At 39.7% G+C, this 26,824-nt stretch overlaps 1 protein-coding gene and 1 long non-coding RNA gene across 6 annotated transcripts in view; both read right to left on the bottom strand.

Annotated features, from left to right (window-relative positions):
* Window positions 1-26,824, bottom strand: part of EXOC4 (exocyst complex component 4) — an 815,224-nt gene that overhangs the window by 141,560 nt on the left and 646,840 nt on the right. For 3 of the 5 annotated variants that reach the window (XM_015134944.3, XM_015134942.3, XM_077997361.1), the window contains one exon: window positions 8,129-8,284. In XM_015134944.3, the coding sequence (XP_014990430.1) occupies window positions 8,129-8,284 (156 nt within the window). Of the gene's footprint in view, window positions 1-8,128; window positions 8,285-25,108; window positions 25,925-26,824 lie in introns of those variants that run through there. The other 2 variants (XR_013415598.1, XR_013415599.1) reach the window with 2 other exon arrangements.
* On the bottom strand, window positions 18,236-26,054 carry LOC144339971 (uncharacterized). The gene is made up of 2 exons (XR_013415604.1): window positions 24,801-26,054; window positions 18,236-18,359 (listed from the first exon to the last, which is right to left on the bottom strand). It is a non-coding gene; the product is annotated as an uncharacterized LOC144339971 (long non-coding RNA).

The following is a 26,824-nucleotide window of genomic DNA, read 5'->3' as shown; positions in this document are numbered from 1 at the left end:
TTTAAAGCACCTAGATTCAATGTATTGTTTTTCCTCCAAATACAGCTGGATGTTCTGTTTAACAACCTGTTATTGGAAGGGAGAGAACCTATAACAATATAATACATTGTAACACATTCGGTAACAATATAATACGTTAGGTATAATATAATGAATACCATAGAAAACAAAATCTAGAGTCAAAATGCTTATATGATAAATGTCTCTGACATTAGCATAAAATGAATCAAATATCAGTCAAGATTGTGATGATCAATGAAAATGAAGGAATAATTCAAATGTCAAAATCCGCAAATTCCTGATCCATTTTTAGGCTGGTCAGTCATAGTGTGGTGGCTCTGGAAGTCAGATTACCTAGAGTCAAATTCTAGCTCTGTCACTTAGTGGCTGTGTTTTTGGGGAAGTCATTTACTTCTTCTGCACCTCAATTTCCTCATATGTTGAGTAGGAAGAATAATTCCTGAAACTTTGTACTGCTGCTGTACAGCGCCAGGCACTGACAACGCTAATTGCTGTGACTGTTGGAATAGACTGAACAATCTTAATTCTTTTTTTTTTTTTTTTTTTTTTTTTGAGACGGAGTCTCGCTCTGTCACATAGGCTGGAGTGCAGTGGCCCAATCTCAGCTCACTGCAACTTCCGTCTCCTGAGTTCAAGCAATTCTCTTGCCTCAGCCTCCTGAGTAGCTGGGACTACAGGCATGTGCCACTACTCCAGGCTAATTTTGTTTCTATTTTAGTAGAGACGGGGTTTCACCATGTTGGTCAGGCTGGTCTCGAACTCCTGACCTCGTGATCCACCCACCTCAGCCTCCCAAAGTGCTGGGATTACATGCACAATCTTAATTATTTATTGTGCATCTTTTAAGACTAATCTGTAGGTTTTATATCTTGCTTGACCTTTAGCACCTGAAAATTCTGCTCCAGGTCCTGCCAATCACACCTATCCACTTAAGGATTTTCAAACCCGGCTCTAGAGAACTGATTCTTCTTCTTTCATTCAGGGTATGAATGAAATGGGGGTAACAATTTTGGGGGGACGGGGCGGCTGCTGTTTTTCTAATACACATGGCCTCCCTAGCTCCTTCCCTGTCCCCTTTGCTTCCCCCAACACCTTATCCCTTCTGTTAATTACATCTCCAGAAAGCAGGAATGCCTTTTACCAGCAGATACTCATTGATCTCAAAAGGATAAATATATACATATATATGCCAGGTGCAAAGACAATGGGCTAGAAAGCCTGCTTTCAGCTTCTTTGGGAATAAAAGGATATTTGCTATTTTCCTTTTTTCTATGAAAGCCCTTGCTTGACCTATTTTTCCTCCCTCCATTCAAAGTTAAGCCTGGAAATAATACATTTTATTTTTTAGTTAAAAAACAAGAATAGAAAAGAGCCTCATTTAGTAATGAAGGGAACATAACCTTTATTCAATGCAAAGGGCACTGGATTCTATATTCATCTATGTGCCAAGCAACCCTCTGAGCTTTAAAAACTAATTACAGGGGGAAATTGTGACTTTTCAGTCTTTTTGGCTCATGCCATATTCTATGGTACTCTAAAGTGCTAAATCAAGGCACTCTGTCAAGTCTACCGCATTGGAATACCAATGAAGAGTGTCCTCTTCTACTTACCTTTGCTTTAAACTTCTAATTGGGATAGAGAATATAACAGGTTAAAAGGAAAGAGTCAATCATATAACAAATAGACCTAAAAGTTACTTTTCTTTTGTTAAGGCAAATATAGTTTTGTTTTTCAAGCCATGTCTATAAGCAAAAACGTGGATAAATCCTTTAGGCATAATATTGAACAAAATAAATCAGATGCTATGATTAAATTTATATAAAATTAAAAGACAAGTAAATCTAAACTATGGTGATGAAAGTCAGACTAGTGGTTACTCTGAGAGCAAGACTTTTGGGGATACTAGAAAAATTGTATATTTTGATCTGGGATGGTATATAATGAGATATAACATTACATTTGGTTATACACTTAAGATTACATTTTACTTCACGCATTAAAAAATATACATTTAATTTGTTTTGCCTTCAAATTTAAGATGGAAAGTGATATAACTCAGTGAGCAAAATGAGAATAAAGAAAGCCAGGACCTTGATTCTAGCTTTTCTAAATCAGAAGCATGAGGTGGTAAAAGCTCATTTCTTTGGATCAGTATTCTCTCTTCTGGAATGAGGCTAGAAAGCATTCCCTTCAATTTAAACTACTGAAGATACCTCATAAGACTTATGGAAAATCCCATTGCTAAGCATCGAATACAATTAAGGAGTTACACAAAAATAGGCTGAGGGACAAGAAGAAGAAGATATTTAGTCATTTAAAATAATCTGCAAAGTTGGGAAAAAATATTTTTTCTTCCAGAAACTGCTTGTAGTGCAACTATTAAGGTTGACAGCTGTAGTTAGGTGAGTATGCTTACAGAGAACGAGTGGGGACATGTTCACCCAGGTGTCTTCAAAATCTGGCAGTGGGAAAATATTATGGCAATACTGTGAAAGAGTGGAGCCTTGTGGCTTGACCTCTGTCCTAAGGTCAGTTTAATTATTTCTACTCAGGGCTCTAACGATCTCTCAATCATTCTTTACCTGTCTTGATAGAAAAAAACCCCTCAAGTTACTCTCTACATTATAGTCATGACAACATGATGCAGATGAAGGGAAGAGAACAGGCAGAGGAAATAAAAATGTAAGAGCTTATCATTTCTATCAGATGCAGGGAAAATAGGTTCAGCACGATAAAAGTTTTAGAAGAAAACACCTCTGTGACTTTGGTATATCACAGGTTTCTTAAATAGACTCAAAATGTCCTGTCCATAAATAATAACAAATTCAATTCATTAAAACTTTAAAAAGTCTGTTTAGTAAAAGACACCATTAAGAGAGTAAAAACGGCAACCTGTACAGTGGGAGAAGATCTGTTGGTCGGTCGATCTATCTATCTATCTCAAATATGTTACATCCAGATATGCAAAGAACTCTTAAAAGTCACTAAAGACAGGCAAGGTAATTAAAATGGGCAATAGATTTGAACAAATATGTTACCAAAGAGGATATTCAAATGGCCAATAAATATGTAAGTGCACATAAAAAAGTATTCAAGTTCATTGTTCAAGAGATAAATGCATATTAAACGACAACGAGATACCCTTATAAACCTACTGGGCTGGCTAAAATAAAAAATTAAGTGCTGGTGAGATATGGGGCAACTAGAACTCTCATACAACACTATAAGGGAAGCCGAGGTGGGCAGATCACGAGGTCAAGAGTTCGAGATAAGCCTGGCCAATATGGTGAAACCGACTCTACTAAAAACACAAAAATCAGCTGGGCATTGTGGTGGGCGCCTGTAATCCCAGCTACTTGGGAGGCTGAGGCAGGAGAATCTCTTGAAACCAGAAGGCGGCAGTTGCAGTGGGCTGAGATTGCACCACTGCACTGCAGCCTAGGCGAAGGGCGAAACTCTGTCTCAAAGAAAAAAAAAAGTACAAACTCTTACTACCACTTTGGAAAATTATTTGGCAGTGTATACTAAAACTCAACATATGCATACTCTATTACCCAGAAATTCTACTCCTAGGATATACCCAACCAAAATGCATATATATGGTTATCACAAACCCCCAGGATATTCACAACAGCACTATCTGAAATAGTTCCAAGTGCCCATCAGAATGATGTCTGTATGAATACACAATCACATGTACATACATACACACACATAGACACACACACGTATAAATTGTTTAAAAACTTTGTTGCAGTAACATAATGAAATACAATATAGACTATGGAGTAATGAGAACCTATATACAACAATATGGATGAATCTTGCTCACATAATGTGCAACATAAGAAGACTGTCATAAAAATAAAAACGTATATAATTGCATGATTCCATTTACATAAGGTCCAAAAATAGATTAAACTAGTCTAGTAGTTACGAGTCAGCTAGGGTAACTTTTCAAGAGGCAGGCAGTAACTAGAAGGAAGGAGGACAAGAAGGCCCTTTGTTGCTATGTTCTATTTCTTATTGCTAATCTTCTATTTCTTGATCTGAGGATTGGTTACGAAAGAGAAAAGTGTAAAAATTGGCACAGTTGTGACTTTGATATGTGCACCTTCTCACATATTTATTATGCTTCATTAAAAGTATGTATATATAATAAATAGATATCCAATAAAAAGCAAACTACAGGTAATGCAAGAAGAGATGAAAACTCTAAGAAAGAATCAAGAGGAAATGTTAGAAATAAAAAACACTGGGTAACAAAAATGAAGAATGCCTCCAATGGGCTCAGCAATAGACTGGATATGGCCAAGGAAAGAACTGGAGACACTGAAGAAATGTCAATAGAAACCTTCAAAACTGAGCCAGAAAGAGAAAAGAAGAACAAAACAACAGAATATCTAAGAACTCTGAGACAGTTAAAAAACATGTGATCCACGAACTATAAGACAGTTTAAAAAGGTATAACATATGCATAATGGGAATATCAGAAGGAGAAGAAAGAGAAAAAGGAACAGAAGAAATATTTGAAGCAAGAGTAACTGAAAATTACCCCAAATCAATTAGAGATACCAAACCACAGATTCAGGAGGCTCAGAAAGCACCAAGCAGGATATACACCATAAATTCTACACTTTGGCATATCATATTCAAAGTACACAAAATCAAAGACGAAAAAAATCTTTAAAGAAACCAGAGGCAGAAAAAACCTATAGAGGAACAAGGGCAAGAATTATATCAGATTTCTCTTCAGAAATCATGCAGGCAAGAAGAGAGTGGAATGAAACATTTAATTGTTAAAACAAAAAAACAACAACAATCAATTGTGATGTTTAATTTTATATGTCAACTTGACTGGGCTAAGAGATGCTCAGATAACTGGTATAACATTTCTGGTGTGTCTGTGAGGGTGTTTCTAGAAGAGATTAGCATTTTAATCAGTAGACTTAGTAAAGAAGATCCTCCCCCACCAACATGGATGGGTATCATCCAATCCACTGAGGGCCTGGATAGAACAGAAAGGTGGAGATGGGTGAAGTCCTTCTCTGCATGCTAGAGCAGGACATCCATTTTCTCTTGTCCTCATACACTGAAGCTCCTGGTTCTCAGGCCTTCAGACTCCATGACTTACACTAGCCCCACCCTCCACCCCTGTTCTCAGGTCTTTGGACTTGGAATAAATTACACCACTGACTTTCCTTGTTCTCCAGCTTGCAAATGGTGGATGGTGGAACTTCTTGGCCTCATAATTTAATGAGCTAATTCCTATAATCAGTCAATCAATCTATCTGTCTATCCATTCCTCCATCCTATTAGGTCTGTTTCTTTGCAAAACCTTGACTAATACATCAGTCTAGATTTCTGTACCCAGTGAAATTATCCTTTCAGTGAAGAAAAAATAAACACTTTCTCAGACAAATAAGAACTGAAGGAATTTGCTGCCAGTAGATCTGTCTTGCAAGAAATGTCAAAAGAAGTTCTTCAGAGAGAAGAAAATTGATACAGATCAGAAACCTGGATCTACACTGAGAAAGGAGGAGCATTAGGGAAGGAATAAACGAAGGTAAAAATAAACCTTTCTAATTCTTACTTGTAGTGTATAGTGTAGTGTGTAGTGGTACAGTGTTATTGAAAGCAGACTTGGATTAGTTATAAATGTATACTACGAATGCAAGGAGTAAAAAAAGAAGTATAACTAATATGGTAAAAGACAAGAAAAATGGGATCATATAAAATAATTAAAACAAGAGAAAACAGAAAAGCACAATTCACAAAAAAATATGTAGGACTTAATTAAAAGTTCTCCTCTGCAAAAGACATCGTGAAGAGAATGAAAAGGCAAACCACAGGCTGGGAGAAAATCTTTGCAAAATACTTATCAGATAAAGGACTGCTACCCAAAATATACAAATAACTCTTAAAACTGGACAAGAATATCCATAATCCAATTAAAAAGTAGGCAAAAGATCTGAATAAACACTTCACCAAAGATATACAGACAGCAAATAGCATATGAAAAGATGTTCAACATCATGTCATTAGGAAATTGCTAATACAATGAGATATCACTAGACATTCATAAGAATGGCTAAAATCCAAAACACTGACAGCATCAAATGTTGACAAGGATGTGGAGAAACAGGAGCTCTTGTTCCTTGCTGTTAGGAATGTCAAATGATACAACCACTTCGGAATACATTTTGGCAGTTTCTTATACAACTAAACATACTTTACCCTTATGATCCAGCAATCACAATCTTTGGTATTTACTCAAATGAGTTAAAAACTTGCATCCACACACAAACCAGTACACAAATTATTTACAGCACCTTTGTTCATAATTGCCAAAACTTGAAAGCAACTAAGATATCCTTCAATAGATGAGTGAATAAAGTAGTACATCTATGAAATGGAACATAATTCAGAGTTAAAAAGAAATGAGCAATAATACCATAAAAAAACATGGAGGAAACTTAAATGCATATTGCTAAGCAAAAGGAGTCATTCCCAAGAGGAAACATGCTGTATGATTTCAACTGTATAACGTTCTGCAAAAGACGAAACTATGGAGGTAATAAAAAGATCAGTGGTTGCCAGGGGTTCAGGGTGTCGAGGGAGGGAGGGATGAATAGGAGAACATAGGAAGTTTTTAGGGCAGCAAAATTATTATTCTGCATAATACTATAATGGTGGATGTATTCCTTTATACATGTGTCAAAACACATATATTTAGAATATGAAGAATGATCCTTAATGTAAACTACAGACTTTAGTCATTAATATTGTATCAGTATTAGCTCATCAATTATAACAAATATACCACATGAATGCAAGATGTTAAAAACAGAGGAAATGGTTGGTGGAGGTGTAAGGGGATCTATGGCAACTCTGTACTTTTTGTCCAAGTTTTTCTGTAAACCTAAAATTGCTCCTTCAAAAAATGAAGGTGGTGAGAGAGAGAGTTTTCTTATATAATTAACTAGCTAACAAGTTTCTTTCAGATACTGTGAAAAATAAGGAAGAAAAACATAAACAGGAAGAATTTAGGTTAAATTACACATGCACTTTTGCGTGTCATGGTTTTGAAAAAGTTTAACATGACGCTATAGAAAATTTTCATATTAAAATGTTGGTAAAAATATGACACTACAGTGTATGATTATAGGTTAACTTTGTGAGCAGTAAAGATTTGTCTACAGTTACACAGTTTGAGAGAGAGAGAGAAAGACAAGAACACAGTTCTGTGATGAATTAAAACATGGGCCATTACTCCTTTTATTCCTCTTCTAGTCTTTGTTTCCTTAAAATGCTTTTATTTTATTTTTACCACTTATTCAATTCACTTAGGCAAAAGAAAATAATATTAAACCTAACTTTGATGTGACAAAGTATTACCACCATTGTTTTTCTACTTTACACAGCTCTAAAGTGACAGAGGTGAAAATGTTTCACTGTGGCAAGCCAGCCATATGGAAATGAGTAGCTTCATCAAATGAGGCCACATTTTCATGGCTAAGTAAATAATTTAAATTGAATAAAGGCAAATGTTGAGTGACAAAGTTAAAAGAAAGACTCTACTTTTGTTAAAACACAGAAAACAATCACAGATGATACAAAGTACGTGAACACACACACAGGAAGCACATTTGTGTTTTCCAGAAAGCCCAACAAACAGTTTTATGGACTGAAGAACATGTTAAGAACAATCATAACATATTCTGTATGGACACAAATTTATCTTACTCTCATGTTTGAAAGGGTATGGCCCATATGGGGGCGATAAACAGCTTTGCTGAATGAATGAATGAATGAATTCTATTTTTCCTCTAAGAGGAAAGAAGAACCTATAAATTAAGAGGTATTTTAACCCAATTTAGCAATGTTCCAAATTTGACTCACATTAATGTTTTTCCTTCTGAAGTGTTGAGCTCAAGGCACACTTGCATGGGAAATGAGGTGAGGCAGGAGGAAAATAGATTTTACTAAGTTCAAGTAATTGCTGTTTGATTTTTAGAATTGGCCGAAATCTCATGTAAGAAAAGATTGGTTAAACAGATGTGCTTCCTCCCCATGTTTAGTACAACTTAGAAAATGGACCCTTTACCTTATGAAATCTTCTTCCTCCTCTCTTTTTGGCCTCAGCTGTTTGGGTTGAGCCATATTCATCCAGTTTGGTAGAGATTTCAAGAGTCTGCTGATATCATCATCTTTTGCCCAGGATGCACTGATAACAAGTTTTTCTTCTGACTGGACAATACCCCTAAACACAGCCAATAGAAAAGAGACACTGTAGCATGATGCCTGGTATTCAGTTAGTATTTCCATCTACCTTTGCTGCAAAAAAGAGATCACACTCATCTCTCTTTTGAACATAATCCATTATCTAAGTTGGAGTCCGTGATACCCATTAATAAGTCACATTACTGGGAAACAGCATTTCTAGATTTCATTCTTAGTTTCTTAGTTCTTGAGTAATTGTGACAGTTGAAAACACTAACTAGGTCCTCTTACTGTATTTGATCCCTTAGGATAAATAAAAGTGTATGGTACGTTTTGGGGGAATCTTTTAAGAAAAAGTGGGATCTTTGAATAAAAAGTGGGATAACCATGTTAAACAATGCTATTAAGTGACAACATAACTAGTACTTGAAAGGTGACAGAAGTGTTACAAAAGGTTGTACTCTGACTTCTTGGTTTAAATTATCAATTAGTTCTAGTTGAGGGTATTGTTTGAATTATGGACGCCCCTCTCTTCACAGCCAATCTACCATCATTAAGAAACCCTGAGCCCCAGATGTCAGGCAGAAAAAGCCTTTGATTGCTGCCATCTCCAGCGGGCTCTGACTAGTGACCTAGAGCTGACAGGCTTCAAGTCTTTTAATAGGGCCCAGGGGTTAGCTATTAACGCTGCTCTTACCAGAATGTTACCTGTAAATTCATCTTAAATGTTCAAGTTCAATTTAATTAAAAAGCTTTTCTTTCTGTTCAACATTTGTCACTATAACTAATTTTAATGATCTAAATATCCTCGTCAGCAATACTAGGTGACAGAAGTGACAGAGTCTCTGAGACTGACCAAGACTCCAGGAGACTGCCCTCATCATAGGCAGGAATCTCTTTTGGTACTGGGGGACATTCTGCACTTCCAAATACACAATATATATGGCATGTATGTATGATACCTCCTTGACCCAGCAGACAATTAATGTTTGTAGACAAAAGAAGGTGGAGCCTGGGCCAGATGCAGTGGCTCACATCTATGACTGCAGCACTTTGGCAGGCTGAGGCAGGAGGACTGCTTGAGGCCAGCAGTTCAAGACTGGCCTGGGCAACATAGATTGACCCTCTCTACAATACAAAAACAAAAACAAAAAGCTGAAGCCTACAAACCTTGATTCATGACAGATTGATTTAAGTTAACATAGTTTCGTGTTGTAGGGCAGGGGTCCCTAAGCCCTGGGGCACAGACTGGTCCTGGTCCGTGGCCTGTTAAGACCTGGGCGGCACAGCAGGAGGTAAGCAGCAGGCCAGTGAGCATTACTACCTAAGCTCCCCTCCCGCCAGATCAGCGGAGGCATCAGTGTCTCATAGGAGTGCAAATTCTATTGTGAACTGCACATGCGAGGGATCTAGATCACATGCTCCTTACGAGAAACTAATGTCTTATCATCTGAGGTGGAACAGTTACATCTCGAAACCATCCCATCCCCTTTTCTCCCCCCAAACCCCACCCCAGTCCCTGGTGACAAAAAGGTTGGGGAACACTGTTGTAGGGAGCAATATTACCCTGGTTCTTTTAAAATAACTGGAATAAATAAGACAGCTCTTTATTTGCTCTCTTATTCTAAAGTTATGAGCTCAAGGCACACTTGCATGGGAAATTAGGTGAGGCAGGAGGAAAACAGATTCTAGAATTCTTTTAATTCACTATAAGCAAACGTTTTCTCGTAGTAACCATGGTCAGACACAAAAATTGGATTACAGAAACTTCTTCCCTCCAATCTCTCAAATTACTTTCTTACTGCTATTTTCTATTCCCTCTTTTGTTATTTCCTTGCATCTTTTCTGCAATATTTATGGACTAATCCAACAATTTAACTTTTACCATCTTACACTCGCACTGCTAGGTGCAATCTTACAGCGTGGTACCACCTCAGATATGAGATTCTGTTGCAGGCGTACCCTCAATGTTCTCTGACTTCTTTATACCTGTCTCTGATCAGGCTCATCTCCCCATTTATCTTAGTAGCTATTTCTTTAAAAAACATTTGCCCTTTCTGTATCTGCTCATTGCTTATTCCCCCATATCCTCCTTATCTGACAGAGAAAGGAAGGGATCTACTTACATACTTTCAAATATTTGACCTCCTATCCCAAACAAAGATATGTTCAAATCTGTTTCACCCTCATTCATTTCCAGTAATTCCTCTACTTAGGCTCTTGGGGATCTTTTTTCCCCGACCTATCTCCCCTTTTTCCTGTATTTTTACTCTTTCCATTATATAGTCCCTAATCCTCTGTTATTTTTAAAATGACTGGATGAATGAATCTCTTCTCTGCATTCCTCTCTAACAAAGCTGCTCCCTCTCCTTCAAAGGCATTCATCAAAGGAGCAGCCTGCACTAATTGACTTCCCTGCCTCACCTCTCATTCATGAAATCTCTCTCCAAGGTCTACTTTATGACGTAACCCATCTACTGCTTTTTGAAAAATTTTTAGTTATTATATTTTTCATTTCTAGATTTTCTATTTGCCTCTTTTACAAATCTACTGGCTTTTCCCTCCCACACTGCCCTGTTCTTGCATCATGGAAACTGCCCTTTTCTTTATCTCCTTGAATGTTTTAGAAAACAACAATTTTTAAGTTCCTTTTATGAAGTGGCTTTATATTCTTTATATTCTTTGGTAGTTCTTATAGATGTCAAGTGTCCTGTTTGTTGCATTTGCCTTCTTTTCTAATGATGCTGCATTTCCTCATGTGGTCTGCTACTTTCGTCTGGAAGCTCTACTTCAGTGCGACATCCTCTTTAGGACTCTTGCATTTGCCCTGAATTTTCAAGATATCACTGTGAGGTAGTCTGCATTTCCCTCTTCTGGGTCCTTTGAGTTTCACTGGTTCCAAACAGGGTTTTAATTTTTTTTGCCTTTTTTTATTTTTTACTTTTGGCTTAAGGCTTTTTCGCCCTATGTAGGTAGTACAGATTGAGGTTCTTACTCGCACATATCACATGAAGTGTGGGATTCTGATTTCTTTTAGGGGCTACTTTTCTACTCTAGGTTGGGTAGCTCCTTCTTAAGTCCCAAGTTTTCTTGGTTCCATTCATGAATGAACTAAGAAATACGAATGAAACAGTTATTTGCATAACTTCTGCACGGATAAAGCTCCCTCACTGCCTGGAGGATGTCAAGATGCTAGCCTCTATTTGACCTCTAAATGTGGTCCTGAAACCTTTGTAGCCCACTCAACTTCCACATTTGTCTGTTTCTGGCTTTTAATTCCTCTTTCATTCATGGCATCTGGAGAATTCTCTTTCATCTGTCTGAGTTTGGTTACATATTTAAAATGCTTTTAAAGTTATAATTTTTTAATCCAGAATTTCTACAAGTTAGAAACAAGAAAAGGGCTTTTTAAATCTATTCGTACCAAACTTTTGACAGGAAATCAAAATCCAGTCTTAAATCAACTGCAATCAGGGTTCTAGAACCATTATTCCATTGAAATTGCTCTGCCAACCCACGAGCACTTTTTATTTTATTCTTTGTACTCTTTGACTGTTCTAAAGCATCCAACACTTTTGATTACTCTCTTCTTGAAATATTACTCTTTTGCTTTCCATATCATGTTCTTTACCTACCATCCTAACCTTTCTTAGCCAGACTGACGGCTCTTTTTCTCCATCCGTACTTCAAATGCTGTGTTCCACAGAATTCTGTATCGCCCACTTGGGCAGTCATCTTCTTGCCCAACTTGAACCACCTATATTCTGATGACTCTGAAATTATTATCTCTAGGGTTGCCCTCTCTTCTAAGTTTCCAGTCTGCATATCCAAAGGCTTACTGTAGAACTCTACTTGAAAGTTCCATCCACATTTCAAGTTAAAATGAGTCAACAGGAACTCAATTTACTAACTACTTCTCTCTCTCTCCCACTGAGCATCTAATGTGCCCTATTCAAGCCATCCTGTTATTCAAGTCAGGAACGAACGCAGAGTCATCCTAATTACCCAGTCACCACATCCTGCCAATTCCACCGCCTTAATATCTTAATAAATATGTCATTTCCTGTCCAGATTCACTGCTATTAACCTATATTTTAACCCTCATCTGTTTTCACCTGGACTTGGCAATAACCTTGTAACTGGGCTTCTCGCCTGCAGCTACAAGACCATCAGTTCACTCACCACATCAGTCAGAAGAGTCATTTTTCTAAACTACAAATCCAATCATGTTATAACCCTTCCTACAAGTCTTCAGTGACTTCTAATTCCAGGTAAGACCAAGGCTAGACTTAGCAAGCCATGAACATCTATCTTTTCAGCTTCATCTCCTGCTATTCCTTTTCTCCTTTGTGTCTGTTCACTATTCCTAGCTAACCCCTTGCCTATGCTGGTTGAACATATTACCCATAATGAGTATTCCAAAGTTTTCCAAATGGGATCTATTATTTCCTGCTTCTGTGTGTCATCTCTGCCTAGAAAGCCTTTTTCTCATCCTCCTTGTTTGCCTCTACTTGTCAAGCATTGCCCCAGTTCCTCCCTTGGTACATCTGAGTCCTCTTTTTTTGTGCCTCACCACCCCCATACCAGAGGTTTTCAATCTCGACTAAACATTAGAATCACTTGGGGAAGCTATTTTAAAAACCAGATGCCCAAGCCATACCCAAGACCAAGTAAATCACAATCTCTTGGCTGTGGGACCCAGGCAACAGAAATTTTTATAGTTTCCCATGTGATTTAAATGTGCACTCAAGGGTCATAACCTTTGCGTTTGCCAACCTCTATTTTAACTGGTCCTTCTACACTTTTTTGCAAGCTGGAATCCCACATTGGATGATGAGTTCTCTGAGGGCAATGAGTTCTCTGAGGGCAGAGCTGATTTCTTATTAGTTTTTGTGTCCCTAGTGCCTAGCACAATACTTGGTATATGGAAGGCATATAAGAACTGAAATACAGATAAAAATAAGCCCTCTTCAATTTCAAAAGTCGAGATAACTTATTGCACTAAAAGCATCTTAATGGTTTCAGTTTTCTTCTCTGCACTAAACAACTTTGATGAGCTGTCAAGTCATTTGGCATTTAACCAAATCACAGATCACTCTGTGCCATGCCCTTCTCCATGCCTCTCTGGATTCAATGCAAATCAGGATAATGAATACAGGTGTGTCCCCCTCTGAAAAATTCCAACATAAAATAGTCCTGACTCGTAAAACAAATGAACCAAGGAGAGATTATTAACAAGCCTTTCCCGTCTACGCTACTTATTCCTAGGTGGCCTATTATTGGAAAGTCTCCTCAAAAACTCACTTTCTCTGTGAAGAATTTGTTGACTATGTCAGCCTACAATGATCTGTCCCTTTGGAAACAAAACAAACAAAACCCCTCCTTTTACACTTATCCATAACTTCCCAGTTAGCACTCTGTCTGATACAATGGGGTGGGCAAACCATGAGCTGCGGGCCACCCTACTCATCGGTGGTCTTTGTATGTCCTGTAGGTTAACAGTGGTGTTGGCATTTTAAAATGGTTTTTAAAAAACTAAAATAACAATATTTTGTGACATGTGGAAATTATATAAAATTTCAATTTCACCATTCATATCTAGAAAGAATCTTGGCTGTGTGAGATTTCACTGTTCATATCCAGAGAGAATCTTGGCTATATGGCTCAATTCCTCTTAGACCCACACTACAGGTCAAATTCTGTTTCACAGAGTGAGAAGCCCAAGCCCAACTCATTTTGTCAACATCTACGTCTTTGAGCCCATCCTTGCTGGCCTGTATCTGCCCTCAGGTTCAGGAAATAGTCGGAGCTGTAGGTGTAAGATGGTATTGTACATTTTGAAGGGCTAGAATTTTCCATTTTAGCATTAGCTGAACTAAAAAAATTAGGTTAGGTTGGAGGACATTAAAGGTACCCACATTATTTACTTACATGTTTTCAAAGGACTGGATTAATTCAGTAATTCAAGATTATGTTATCTCTAATATGCATCGATCCCATTTTATTAAAAAATGGTCATCCCAATGAATGAAAATGCTACTAACATACTGCCCTCAACAATATATATATTAGTACATACTAGAACGAACATCAATCCCCAAAGTAATCCCAAATATTCTAATTTGAAATACTGGCATTGATCAGCAATATACAATTACCGTAAAGAAAATTTTTCACTCAAGTGGCAAGTCCACCCTGACTAATTGCATTTATTTGTTTTTGATTTTCTGATAAATCAGATCATGTGGGTTACAGAAGTCCAGGACATATCCAAATAGCCTCAAAAAAGAAGAGCTATACCTCCAACAATTATTCCATAGGAGAAGCAAGGTTAATCATCCCTACCAGAACCATAATGTACTCATTAATTCACAGCTCAGTGGGCCACAGACACAGCCATCTGTGTAACTATTTGTATCTGTTCCCAAGAGGAGGAGGAAAATAGGTGTACCTTTTGGTACAGGTGATGAGGCTGCCAAGATAAAGGTCCATCCTCGAGATACGGCTGAGTGAATTTCATTCAGAAAACATCTGCTGGTGTCGCCTGGCTCTGATGTGTACCGCTTCCTCTCTGGAACAGTTGGGAAGTGCGAGTGTGCATGGTCCCTGGACACAGCTGGGGTGCTGAGTCTTTCATTAGGTAAACAACCAGGGGCAGGTGGGGCTAATTGGATTCAACTGTTTGGTGACAGCCAAGGCATGATGTTTACTTTCCCAGACTGAATCTTTCAAGATACTTCAAAAACTAGGAGCCAAGCTCAACAAATGAACCCTGGACAAGGCTGGTCCAAATTAAAGTGCCGTCGTCCAGTTTAGACTGTGAATAACTGGACCTGCAGCAGATGAAACCGCAGTGAAATGTCTGGCAGCACAAGTGATAATGATAATTAGGGATGCAAAGATAATAGTATTGTGCTGCCAAATAAAACAAAACGAACACAAAACCAAAACCAAAAAGTCAGTTAAGATGGAGCAGGATACATAGGAAAAGAGGAGAGGAACATCAGAACATCTTTGACACCATACTCAATGCTGGTCAGAGAGCTTTATGATAATGTGTATGTCTACCTGAGAATGACAACTTCTGATAACTCTGGAGGGCGCCCATGGAAAACAGAAACCATCCAAGGGGACCTCGGGAAAAAAGCTTTGGAATGACACTTTACAGAAGGTAACTCTTGGGGATAATTTAATAACAACCTTTAAACAGACAAGTTCTCATATGAAGGGTCATAGCTGATACTTAAAAGATCAAGAAGAAAAAAATTATACTGTAACACAGGTAGTGGACCAAGAATTCATATAAAATCTGTATCAGGTGGGCGCAGTGGTTCACGCCTCTAATTCCAACACTTTGGGAGGCCGAGATGGGTGGATCACCTGAGGTCAGGAGTTTAAGACCAGCCTGGCCAACGTGGTGAAACCCTGTCTCTACTAAAAACACAAAATTAGCTGGGTGTGGTGGCACTGTGATCCCAGTTACTTGGGAGGCTGAGGCAGGAGAATTGCTTGAACCTGGGAGGTGGAGGTTGCAGAGAGCCAAGATCACGCTATTGCATTCCAGCCAGGGCAACAAGAGCAAAATTCCTCAAAAAAAAAAAAAAAAAAAAAAAGAACTGTCTCAACCGTCAATGTTCAGATTTTTCTCATAATAAAGCAAATTTAAATATAGTCTGTGTTTGAATATCATTAAGATCTTTATAAGCAGATCTCAGATCAGATAACTCCCTATTTAAACTTTGCATGTCTTCCCATTTAACTGAGAATAAAATTCAAATTCTCTAGCCTCAAGATCCTTTATTAATGGTTCTTAATCCTGACTGCACATGAAAACACCTGGGAAGCATTTTAAAAATACATCAATTCACAGTCTGAAGTGGGGCTCAGTCTGGATATGTTTTCATCTCCCATGTGATTCTCATGTGCAGTCAGAAATGATCCAAATGATCCGACCCCTGTACCTGTCTAATGTCACTCAGTATTCATTCTCTTTGCTCACTAACCTGAATTCATGCTACTTCCCATCTTCGGACTTGCTCCTTTCTCCACCTGGAGTTTTCTTCCCCACATTTCCACATGGCTCCTTCTCATCCTTCAGAACTGAGCTCAAACACCGTATCCTCCACGACGGCTTCCCTGATCTTACTCCTCACTTGAACTTCTTGTTTTATTTAATCACATCATCCTTATTAATGAGAAATTTATTGTTTATTTCCACTTGATTATTATCTAGCTCCCTCCATTAAGGTGTAAAATCCACAAAAGCAAGGACCTTACCTAGTCAAATCACTTCTCTACCTTTAGCCCTAGAATAATGCTGGCTCCCAGAAGTGCTCAATGAATGATTTTTGAATGAGTAACAGATTGAAGCAATGAATGATACAACTGAAGCACCAAACACCAGGAAAATAACAAATGACCTAAAAATATCTTTCTGAACCACACACCGCATGTTCTCACTCATGAGTGGGAGTTGAACAATGAGAACACACGGACACAGGGAGGGGAACATCACACACTGAGGCCTGTTGTGGGTTGGGGGACTAGGGGAGGGATAGCATTAGGAGAAACACCTAATGTAGATGACAGGATGATGGGTGCAGTAAACCACCGTGGCACGGTGGTATACATTGTATACCGATGCAACAAACTTGCATGTTCTGCACCTGTAGCCCAGAACTTAAAGTACAATAATAGCTGGGCGCCGTGGCTCACGCCTGTAATCCCAGCACTTTGGGAGACCCAGACGGGTGGATCTCGAGGTCAGGAGATGGAGACCATCCTGGCTAACACGGTGAAACCCCGTCTCTACTAACGGTACAAAAAAATTAGTCAGGCGTAGTGGCGGGCGCCTGTAGTCCCAGCTACTCTGGAGGCTGAGGCAGGAGAATGGCGTGAACCTGGGAGGCGGAGCTTGCAGTGAGCTGAGATCGCACTACTGCACTCCAGCCTGGATGACAGAGCGAGACTCCGTCTCAAAAAAAAAAAACTTAAAGTATAATAATAATAAAAATAAAAAAACTTTCTTGTACCGTCCTATTATTGAATATCAACAATATCATCAATGAATTTAAAAGTAAATAATACAAAACAGCATCAAATGCAGCAACAATAAATAATCATATTGGCTGACAATTTAGCCTTTACCATGAGCTGTGCATTCTTCTGAGCATTTGGCATATATTAACTTTTAATCCCCACAACCACCCTGTGTGGTAGGTACTAACATTACTTCCATTCTATAAGTGAAATACAGAGGCATAGAAGGTTGGGAACTTGATGGTGGTCAGCCAACTAGCAAGCTAGAACCTGAACTGAACCAGACCCGCTGTTCTGCAGTCTGTTTTCCTAGTTATTACACTGTCTCTCTAAAGCATTGGAAACATTTTTCAGGTTTCCTGTTTCCTCTTTAATTCCATTGCCTCTCCTTTGGGCTGAAGACTGAGATAGAGCTAGTGCTTTTCACACACATACTACCACTTCATGCTCTGCGGCCTTTGCCACGTTATTAACTTTTCTGAACCTCTGTTTCCTCATCTGAAAAGCAGAGAGAATCTAATTTAACAGAATTGTTGCGACTGACTAGATGAGCTATGACTATAAAGTCCCTGGCACAGAGACTAGGTATTAATACTTTATTATTTATTTTCATTCCAGTCGAGGTCCTTGTTACTTTATGTCAAGGTCACTGCAACAGACTCCTATCTGATTATGGTAGACTTGGGTAGGAGAAATGAGGACTGGCTGCTTGCTAGAGAATTTGTAGGGCAACTGGTTAGGTGGGTAGCATCTGTATTTGGTCAGAAGGGCAGCTGATATGTACTGGAAAGGATGAGTGAAGGGATTCACTTGATCAAAAACAAAGAGTGCAAGCCCCATACAGAGACACCATGCAAGATATTGCAGACAGGTGTGTAGAAAATGACATAATAAGTTACTTCTGGAAGCTAAGAGTTCAGACCAGTGATTTCTTGATTTCTCTCTCTCTCTCTTTCTTTTTTTTTTGACCAAGTCTCACTCTGCACCCAGGCTGGAGTGCAGTGGCATGATCTCGGCTCACTGTAACCTCTGTCTCCCAGGTTTGAGTGATTCTCTTACCTCAGCCTCCTGAATAGCTGGGATTACAGGCACCCACCACCATGCCCAGCTAATTTTTGCATTTTTAGTAGAGACAGTGTTTCACCATGTTGGCCAGGCTGGTCTCGAACCCCTGACCTCAGGTGATCCACCCACCTCGGCCTCCCAAAGTGCTGAGGTTACAGGCGTGAGCCACCGTGCCTGGCCCAGACCAGTGATTTCTAACCAGTAACACATGAGAATCACTTTGAGGATATTTTTAAACTAAACTGGCCCAGGTCTAACTCTCAGTCGGCCTAGTATGGAGAACCCAAGATGTGTGTTTTGAAATCTCCCTAAATAACTCTGTGTGAAGCTACAATTGAAAAACAATGTGTTTTTTTTTTTAAAGAAAAACAGTTAAACCAATAACTAATGAAATAATATATTTTAAAAGTTTAAATTACAATACAATGGAATAAATACTAGTATAAAGTTTTGCATAATAAATTATAGGAGCACATAATAAAAGCTCATTTGCTGAATGCCCTCTATGAAACAGATACTGTATATAGGTCATAATGTTTTTGTAGCTATTTAATGTTTAATATAAATGAATATATATATCAGTGTTAGGAGACAACATAGCTTTGAGAGACAGGTCACAAGCTGGAGCTTGCAGAGCGTTTCCCTGGTGTATGCCCTTGGCTGTTCTGAGGTTCGAAGTTAAGTTAGATTGGCAAAAGCTCCAAGGCCAGCTCAAGGAGAGTCTCATTCCTATAGAACCCTGGCCTCTGGCTACATAGGAAACCTGAAGGGCTTCAGAAGCAACCAGAGCCCCTAGTGTCTAGTCTCTGCTATTGAGCACAGTGGGGCCAGTGAGATGGTAAAACACCACTTTGATCATGTCATCCTCCTTACCAAGACCTATGTGTCAGGCCTCTGAGCCCAAGCTAAGCCACCGCATCCCGTGACCTGCACGTATACGCCCAGATGGCCTGAAGTAACTGAAGAATCACAAAGGAAGTGAAAATGGCCTGTTCCTACCTTAACTGAAGACATTCCACCACAAAAGAAGTGAAAATGCCGGTCCTTGCCTTAAGTCATGACATTACCTTGTGAAACTCCTTTTCCTGGCTCATCCTGGCTCAAAGAAGTTCCCCCACTGAGCACCTTGTGACTCCCCACTCCTGCCCGCCAGAGAACAACCCCTCTTTGACTGTAATTTTCCTTTACCTACCCAAATCCTATAAACAGCCCCATCCCCATCTCCCTTCACTGACTCTTTTCGGACTCAGCGCGCCTGCACCCAGGTGATTAAAAAGCTTTACCGCTCACACAAAGCCTGTTTGGTGGTCTCTTCACACAGACGCGCATGACACTACGATAGTACTCTTTTACCTAATACAGGATGTTAAAAAAATCCCCTTTCCTGCCCATTTCTACCCAACCACACTGTCCACCCTAGTCACTGTGATTTCTCAGCCTTTCTCCCATGCACCATGGTCATCCATCCTGCTCCACTGCTTGCTTGTCCTGTTCAGTCTGGCAGAAATGTCCTCATTCATTCAGTGAGCATACCAAGGGTCAACAAGGTACCTAGCCCAGTGCCAGCTCTGATGTCTGCCATTAGCCGCTGCAGGTTTCTCCTCCTCACTCTTTCTTCATGTCCAGCATGAGTTCTAGCTCCTCTCTGAAGTGGTGAAAGGGGTGAGCTGAAAGTAACATGCTTGTGTCTTAAATCAACTCAAACCAACTGAGCCTCTAACACGAGGGAAGAGGTTTTATTTGTATTCTCTACCAGGCCCAACACAAGGCAGAGAGCCCCCTTATCCCCCACCTCCAAGGAAAAAAATTGATTAATGAACTGATGATGCTAAATTGGAACAGAGAGAAAATTCCGAAAACTGTGATTTCCAATCTTTACATTATAATTTTGGGACACATGAGCTGCTGGCTGGATCTCATGACAGAGGACAGGCAAGGGGAGGGAAGCACTCTGCTTAGACGTAGGCGACTCACAGGCCAAGTGCCTGATTGCTAATGTCGAGCAGTACAGAATTCACAGCTGAGTTTCCCGTTAAGCCCCAAGGGGTGTGGAGAATTAGGGAAAAGACTTCTAGCCCCATTTCCCTTTTTAGGAAAGCCCTCTTAATCCAAAGCATGTAACCTGACATCATTACCTGCGGCACAGTCCACAGTCTTTCTCTCCAGAATGAGGCACTCATAGAAAGGTGGTATGTTTTTCACCTTTCCTCAGATCTCTAAGCTCCCAGGAGCTGCCCCGGTTCTCATGGGAAGCTTGGAAGACAAGCCAACCCTCAGCAGAGGGCATTGTGAGCTTCTAGATTTTATGATTTCTCTGAAGGATATCTGCTGAGGATCACATGGGAGAAAATCAGACTGCAATGTCTTCCTGCTCCCTTCCTCCTTCCCCAGTGTTATACCATTTTGGATCATTTGAATTGTATATGGCTTTCTATTTAAGTCAGTCATTTGCTGGCAGCAAAACTAGAACATTTCCTGTTTTTCCCCTCACTGTAATCAGGATTTGGCCGTCCAAATTAGGACTGCCCTAATTACTCCTCAGCAGGTGCCAATCTGGGGGAGGGCAATAAATAGGAAGAGAGGAAGTAAGGACACTTTGCATCTTCAGAGTCATATAATAAGAAAACACTGTCTCCAGAAACCTGAGTATGCTGATTAACCAGCAGGCAACAGCACCGTGGGGGCATGTGTTGTGCCTTTGAGTGTGCATTGTTGTATAACAACTAGAAAGATGATTTTCTATTTATTCCCTTTCAAAGCCTCACAGAGTACTTTTCCCAATCCTGAGAAAAATTTAACATAGGTCCATCATTCAGCAACTATGGTAGATTCCTCCCAGATAATCCCCTGTGATGTGACAGTGGGCAGCAACAGGTGGCCACCATTTCAGAGACTATGGGTAGCAGAGATGCCACAGCAGTAGAGTTTCTTACGGGAAGGAATCAAAATGCTCCTGACGACCAGAATATGTCAAAAACCAAAAGCAATGGCCATGTTCCAGAAGTAGTAGTCCAAGGGAGACAGAGTTCTGCTGTTTGGACAAAGCAGTAAAATATGAATGACAGAGAAATAACTCAATTCCTGTAGAACAGACAGACAGCATGGGCAAAACTATCCATGTTCCCACCTAAACCAATCACTCCAGTTGCGCACCCCTCCTCTACCCTTACTTCCCTGGCCAAAAACATAATTTCAGGGATTTTCTCCTTTCTCTCTTACATCACCAAATTTCCCTTCTTCCCAAGTCCATTTCTTCAAATACAAGTATGTACTTATTTCTTCTATTTAAAAAACTGTGACTTCACTTCTCCAGCCACTATGCCATTTCTCCGTACCCCTTTGCAGCAAAACTCAGTGTAAAAGTTTTGCCTCTATTTACCCTTCCTCTACTCTTAGTTTGTTTAAGGCCATGCCTGTCCAGTTTTCATCCCTGCTACTCCACAAAAACATTCACATTTATCGCTCAGTCCATGCTGAGCTCTAATGCTGGCAACACTACAACACTACATTTTCTAGATTTTCCCCCTCCTTCTCTGGCTGCTGCTTGTCAATGTCCTTTGATGGCTTCTCCTCATCTTGCAAAATTCATAAAGTCCATGGTCCTCTTCTTTGTCTCATGAAGTCCATGGTCCTCTTCTTTGCCATGAGTATACTCCCTCTTGTGAAGATTTCATCTAGTCCCATAGTTTTAAATTCCATTTAGCTATACTATTTATATGTCGATGGCTGCCAAATATCTATCTCCAGGCCAGACCTCTCCTATTTTGATGCATATGTCCAACTCTGTCCCCCATGTGGCTAAGAGACACTCCAAATTTAAGCCCTGATCGGCTTGCCCAGACCTGCAGCATCCTCCGTCACAATAGCTGGCAACTCCATCCATCTTTTCACTGCTCAAATATAAAACCCTGAGAGTTATTTTTGATACCTTTCTTTATCTCATACCCCATCTTCAATCTGGCAGGGAATTCAGCTGGCTGGTTCTTCAAATACATTCAGAGTTCACTCAGTTCCCTCCATCTCTGCTGCTACCAACAGTGCAAAGAGTCCTCATTTCTCACCTGGGTTACCACTCTAGCCTTTAGTTGGTCTCATTGCTTCCATCCTTGTCTCCCTAAAGCCTATTTGCAATACTTAAATTTTAAAATACATGTAAGATCATGCTGCTCCTACGCACAATCCTTGTAATGGCTTCCCATTTCACTCACAGTAGAACTCAGCATCCCCAGAGTGGCCTACCAGGCCCTCCATCCCCCCTTGGTGATCCTCCAATACCCTTCCTCCTCTTGTTCACTTTACTCCAACCATGCTGGCCTCCCTGCTGTTCCTTAAAAGTGTCCTGGAGAGCCCTGCCTCCTGGCCTTTGCCCTGTGCCAGTGCACTCTTCCCAGATGGCTGGTCAAACTCTTTCAACTCCTTGGAACCTTTCCTCTAAGCTCAACATGACAGAGCCTCCCTGGGGCATCCTATTTAAAACTACAACCTGCTCCTCCCACACTCCTGAGTCTATCTACTTTACACCATTTCTTTTTTCCACAGTACTTACTATCTTCGAAAATTCTTTTTTTGTTTTGTTTTGTTTTTTGAGACAGAGTCTCACTCTGTCACCAGGCTGGAGTGCAGTAGCGCAATCTCGGTTCACTGCAACCTCCATCTCCCAAGTTCAAGCGATTCTCCTGCCTCAGCCTCCTGAGTAGTTGGGACTACAGGTGTGTGTCACCACACCCAGCTAATTTTTTTGCATTTTTAGTAGAGACGGGGTTTCACCATGTTGGCCAAGATGGTCTCAATCTCTTGACCTCATGATCCGCCCACCTCAGCCTCCCAAAGTGCTGGAATTACAGGCATGAGCCACTGCGCCTGGCCCTAAAATTCTTCATGTTTTATGTTTTACATTCATTTATTGTCTATCTCCCCTCTCCCATCCACAACAGAACATAAACTCCATGAAAGCAGATATTTAATCTGTTTAGTTCACTGTTATATCTACAAACTCTTGTACAAGCACTCAATAAATATTTGTTAGATAAATGGAATTCTAGAAACCAAGTGAATGAATTGTTTTAAGGATGCAGTGATCCACTGTGCTTGTTAATGGTTATTGAGATCAAAAAAATTCCTGAGAGGTTTAACAAATTTAGGGAAGGATCTTGTGGTGCCAAAATAATTCAAAGCATGGAATCACAGAACCACTGCTGAACATTTTGAAGGTATCCTGACACACAGGAAAAAGTGCCTGGGAGCAAATCCCTGATGTTCATAAAAGAAAAGGAACATAAATTACAGAAATGGGGTGAATTTGGAATTGTAGGCAAAATTCTGAACAGATAATTAAAAAGTAGTTCATGAATAATTTGAAAGTGGTACTCACTAGAAGCTAGAAGGATCTCACAAAGAATAGGTCAAATGATCCTTTCCTAACTGACTTGGGGCAGCGGTAAATTCGGCTCTTGGTTGTCTTGATCTTGTTTCCAAAGGTAATTTGAAAGCTGCCCAAGAAGAGAGTTCCTAAGGAATGGTTTAGTTGGGACAAGTGGGTCCTAACAGTAAAGGGATGGGAGGATTCCTGAACAAATATCTAGTATTGTCCATAACAGGTTTGCATGCCCATCTTGGGTGGACATGAGGAAGGGTTGGCTGCATTAAAAGAATTAGGCTGGGAAGACACCAGCAAGAAACCTGATCAATCTTTTACAGGGTAGATTATGAAATATGTGGAATGACTGTTATGGGAACTGGTAAAGGTAATTACTGTCATTACCATTATCATCATTATCAAAATAGCAGCAAATCATTTCGGGGGGAGCATATTATTTTGCGAAAACCGGTTACAAAAGATTGACATTTTTTGAGACAACCCTTTGAGAAAAGGACTATTATTACCTTTTTGCAGATGAGGAAATCAAGGCAGAGAGGCTGAGTAGCTTTTTAGGGTCATATAAGTAGTAGGTAGAAAAGCTGGCATTTAAACTGAAGCTGTAGGGCCTGCTCTTGAGCTAAAGCTCAGGTTCCTAGTTAGAAAAACATATGAACTCCTGAGGCACTAAGTAATATATACGTCAACATACAAGGAAGTGTCAGGAGGTATAGCTCCCAAATTCTCAACTTAGTCCTAAGCTGTTGGACATTTTTTCAATGACATGCGTAAAAAAATGACTGCTTATGTAATCAAGGAAGACATGGAACTTACAGGAATAGCTAAGATTTTTTGATGACAGAATGAAGATTCAAAAATATCTCAATAGGCTGAAATGATGACTTAAAAATAACATTAAATTTGGCCAGGCATGGTGGCTCATGCCTGTAATCCCAGCACTTTGGGAGGCCGAGGTGAGTGGATCACCTGAGGTCAGGAGTTTGAGACCAGCCTGGCCAACATGGTGAAATCCCGTCTCTACTAAAACTACAAAAATTAGCCAGGCATGGTGGCGCATGCCTGTAATCCCAGCTACTTAGGAGGCTGAGGCAGGAGAATTGCGTGAATCTGGGAGGTGGAGGCTGCAGTGAGCTGAGATCGTGCCACTGTACTCTAGCCTGGGTGACAGAGCGAGAATCTCTCTAAATAAATAAATGACATTAAATGTAATGGGTAAATGTGAGATCCTGAATTTGTGTTTTACAGAAATCACCACAAATACAGCATAGAAAAGATAATACTAATTTCAATCAGTATTTCTTCTATAGCCAATCAGTGGCCAAGTCTTATCAAGTTTACCTCTTTACTATCTCTTAACCTGTTCCTTCCTCTCCATTTTCCTTCCCTGTCCCCTAATTCAGACACTTAATGTCTCTCTCCCCTCTATCTCTATACTCTTGCTTTTCAAATCCATCTTACACAAAACTAAGAAAAATTTCCCTAAAGCACAGGTCTCCACATGGCACTCCATGCTTACCGCCCACTCAGTGGCTCCTTGCTACTTAATTTAAAAAGGCAAAGGTCCTGGAGTCTGACATTCGCGATTCTCCAGTCTGACCCAAGCCTTCCTTTCCACATCCCAGACATTTATCACTTGTTCTTGCTCTTCTTCAAGCCTCTGTCTAAATCCTCTTTATTCTTCATAAAGTCTAGTTCATATCCTTCACCAAGCCTTCCCAGTTCTCCTTCGTAATTTCTTCCTCCCACAGCAAGGCATTTTTACCTATCCTGCCATATTTTCTGTCTTGAATTAATGCTGTGGATATATGCTATTTCTTTGTCCCGTATTTCCCTTTCTATTCTTCACCAAGAATATAAGCACATGAAAGGTAGAATCTTGACTGATTCATTTCTTTATCCCCACACACCCACACAGCATCCTGGTAAATGCTCAGTAAATACCTGACAAGTGCAATGATAGGACACACTAAGAAGCATTGTGTCCAGCACTGATGCTGCTCAACACCCAGAGTGCATCTGGTCACGTGGGGAAGCCGAGGCGGTGGGAGGATTGCTTGAGGCCAGGAATTAGAGACCAGCCTGGCCAACATGGTGAAACTCCATCTCTACTATAAATAGATTAGATAGATAGATAGATAGATAGATAGATAGATAGATAGATAGATAGTTGGGCATGGTGGCTTGCGCCTGTAGTCCCAGCTACTCAGGAGGCTGAGGCAAGAGAATCACTTGAATCCGGGAGGCAGACGCTGCAGTGAGCCAAGATTGCACCACTGCACTCCAGCTTGGGCAACAGACTCTATCTCAAAAAAAAAAAAAAAAAAAAAAGAAAGAGTACATCTGGAACACTGGGCATAGTCTGGGGCATTCCTTTTTAAGATGGACACTGCCAAGCTAATGGGTAATGGAGAAAGATGACTGGGATAGTTCGAAGACCAGGGCATGCCAGAAACTGGGAATGTTCAGTTTAAGGAGGAAAAACAAGACTAAGTGGACTATGATAGCTATCTTCATATATTTGAAGGGTGTTCATAAAAGGATTAAACTGATGAATTATCACTCAGAGAAAAGAACTATGTCCAATGGATAGGAGAGTATCACATCAAACTAAGAGAAAACTTCCAGATGAAAACTATTCAACAATGATCAGTCTGCTTTGCAGATGCAGTGGCTTCCAGCCACTTGACCTCTTGAGAGGCAGGAACATAAATGATTGGAGAAAAATCACGCATGATGAATATGGTGCCAAGCTACAAGAACTTACAACATGTCTTTCAAGACAACAACATCAATAATGCTATATAAATGGCCATCAGTGGGATTTGCATTCTAGAGACAACTTGACCTTATCGTGGTCAGGTTATGCAACATCTCTACTATAATTACTATTTATCAACATTATTATTTGTGAGAAAGTAACTGGGTGCCCATAATCAGGTAACTTACTAGAAAAAGAGGGCATGCCCTACTTAAAAAAAAAAGCTTTAAATTTAATGGAGGTTAAACATAAATTTAAAATGTGATATTATTAAAATGCAATTATTTTTAAATTTTTTAATTTTTTAATATTTAGGTTTTTATTTTTTATTTTTTGAGATA

Source organism: Macaca mulatta, chromosome 3 (assembly GCF_049350105.2).
Source record: "Macaca mulatta isolate MMU2019108-1 chromosome 3, T2T-MMU8v2.0, whole genome shotgun sequence".
Taxonomy (NCBI): domain Eukaryota; kingdom Metazoa; phylum Chordata; class Mammalia; order Primates; family Cercopithecidae; genus Macaca; species Macaca mulatta.
The sequence above is the reverse complement of the archived record's forward strand: the minus strand, read 5'-3'. Positions and strand labels throughout refer to the sequence as shown.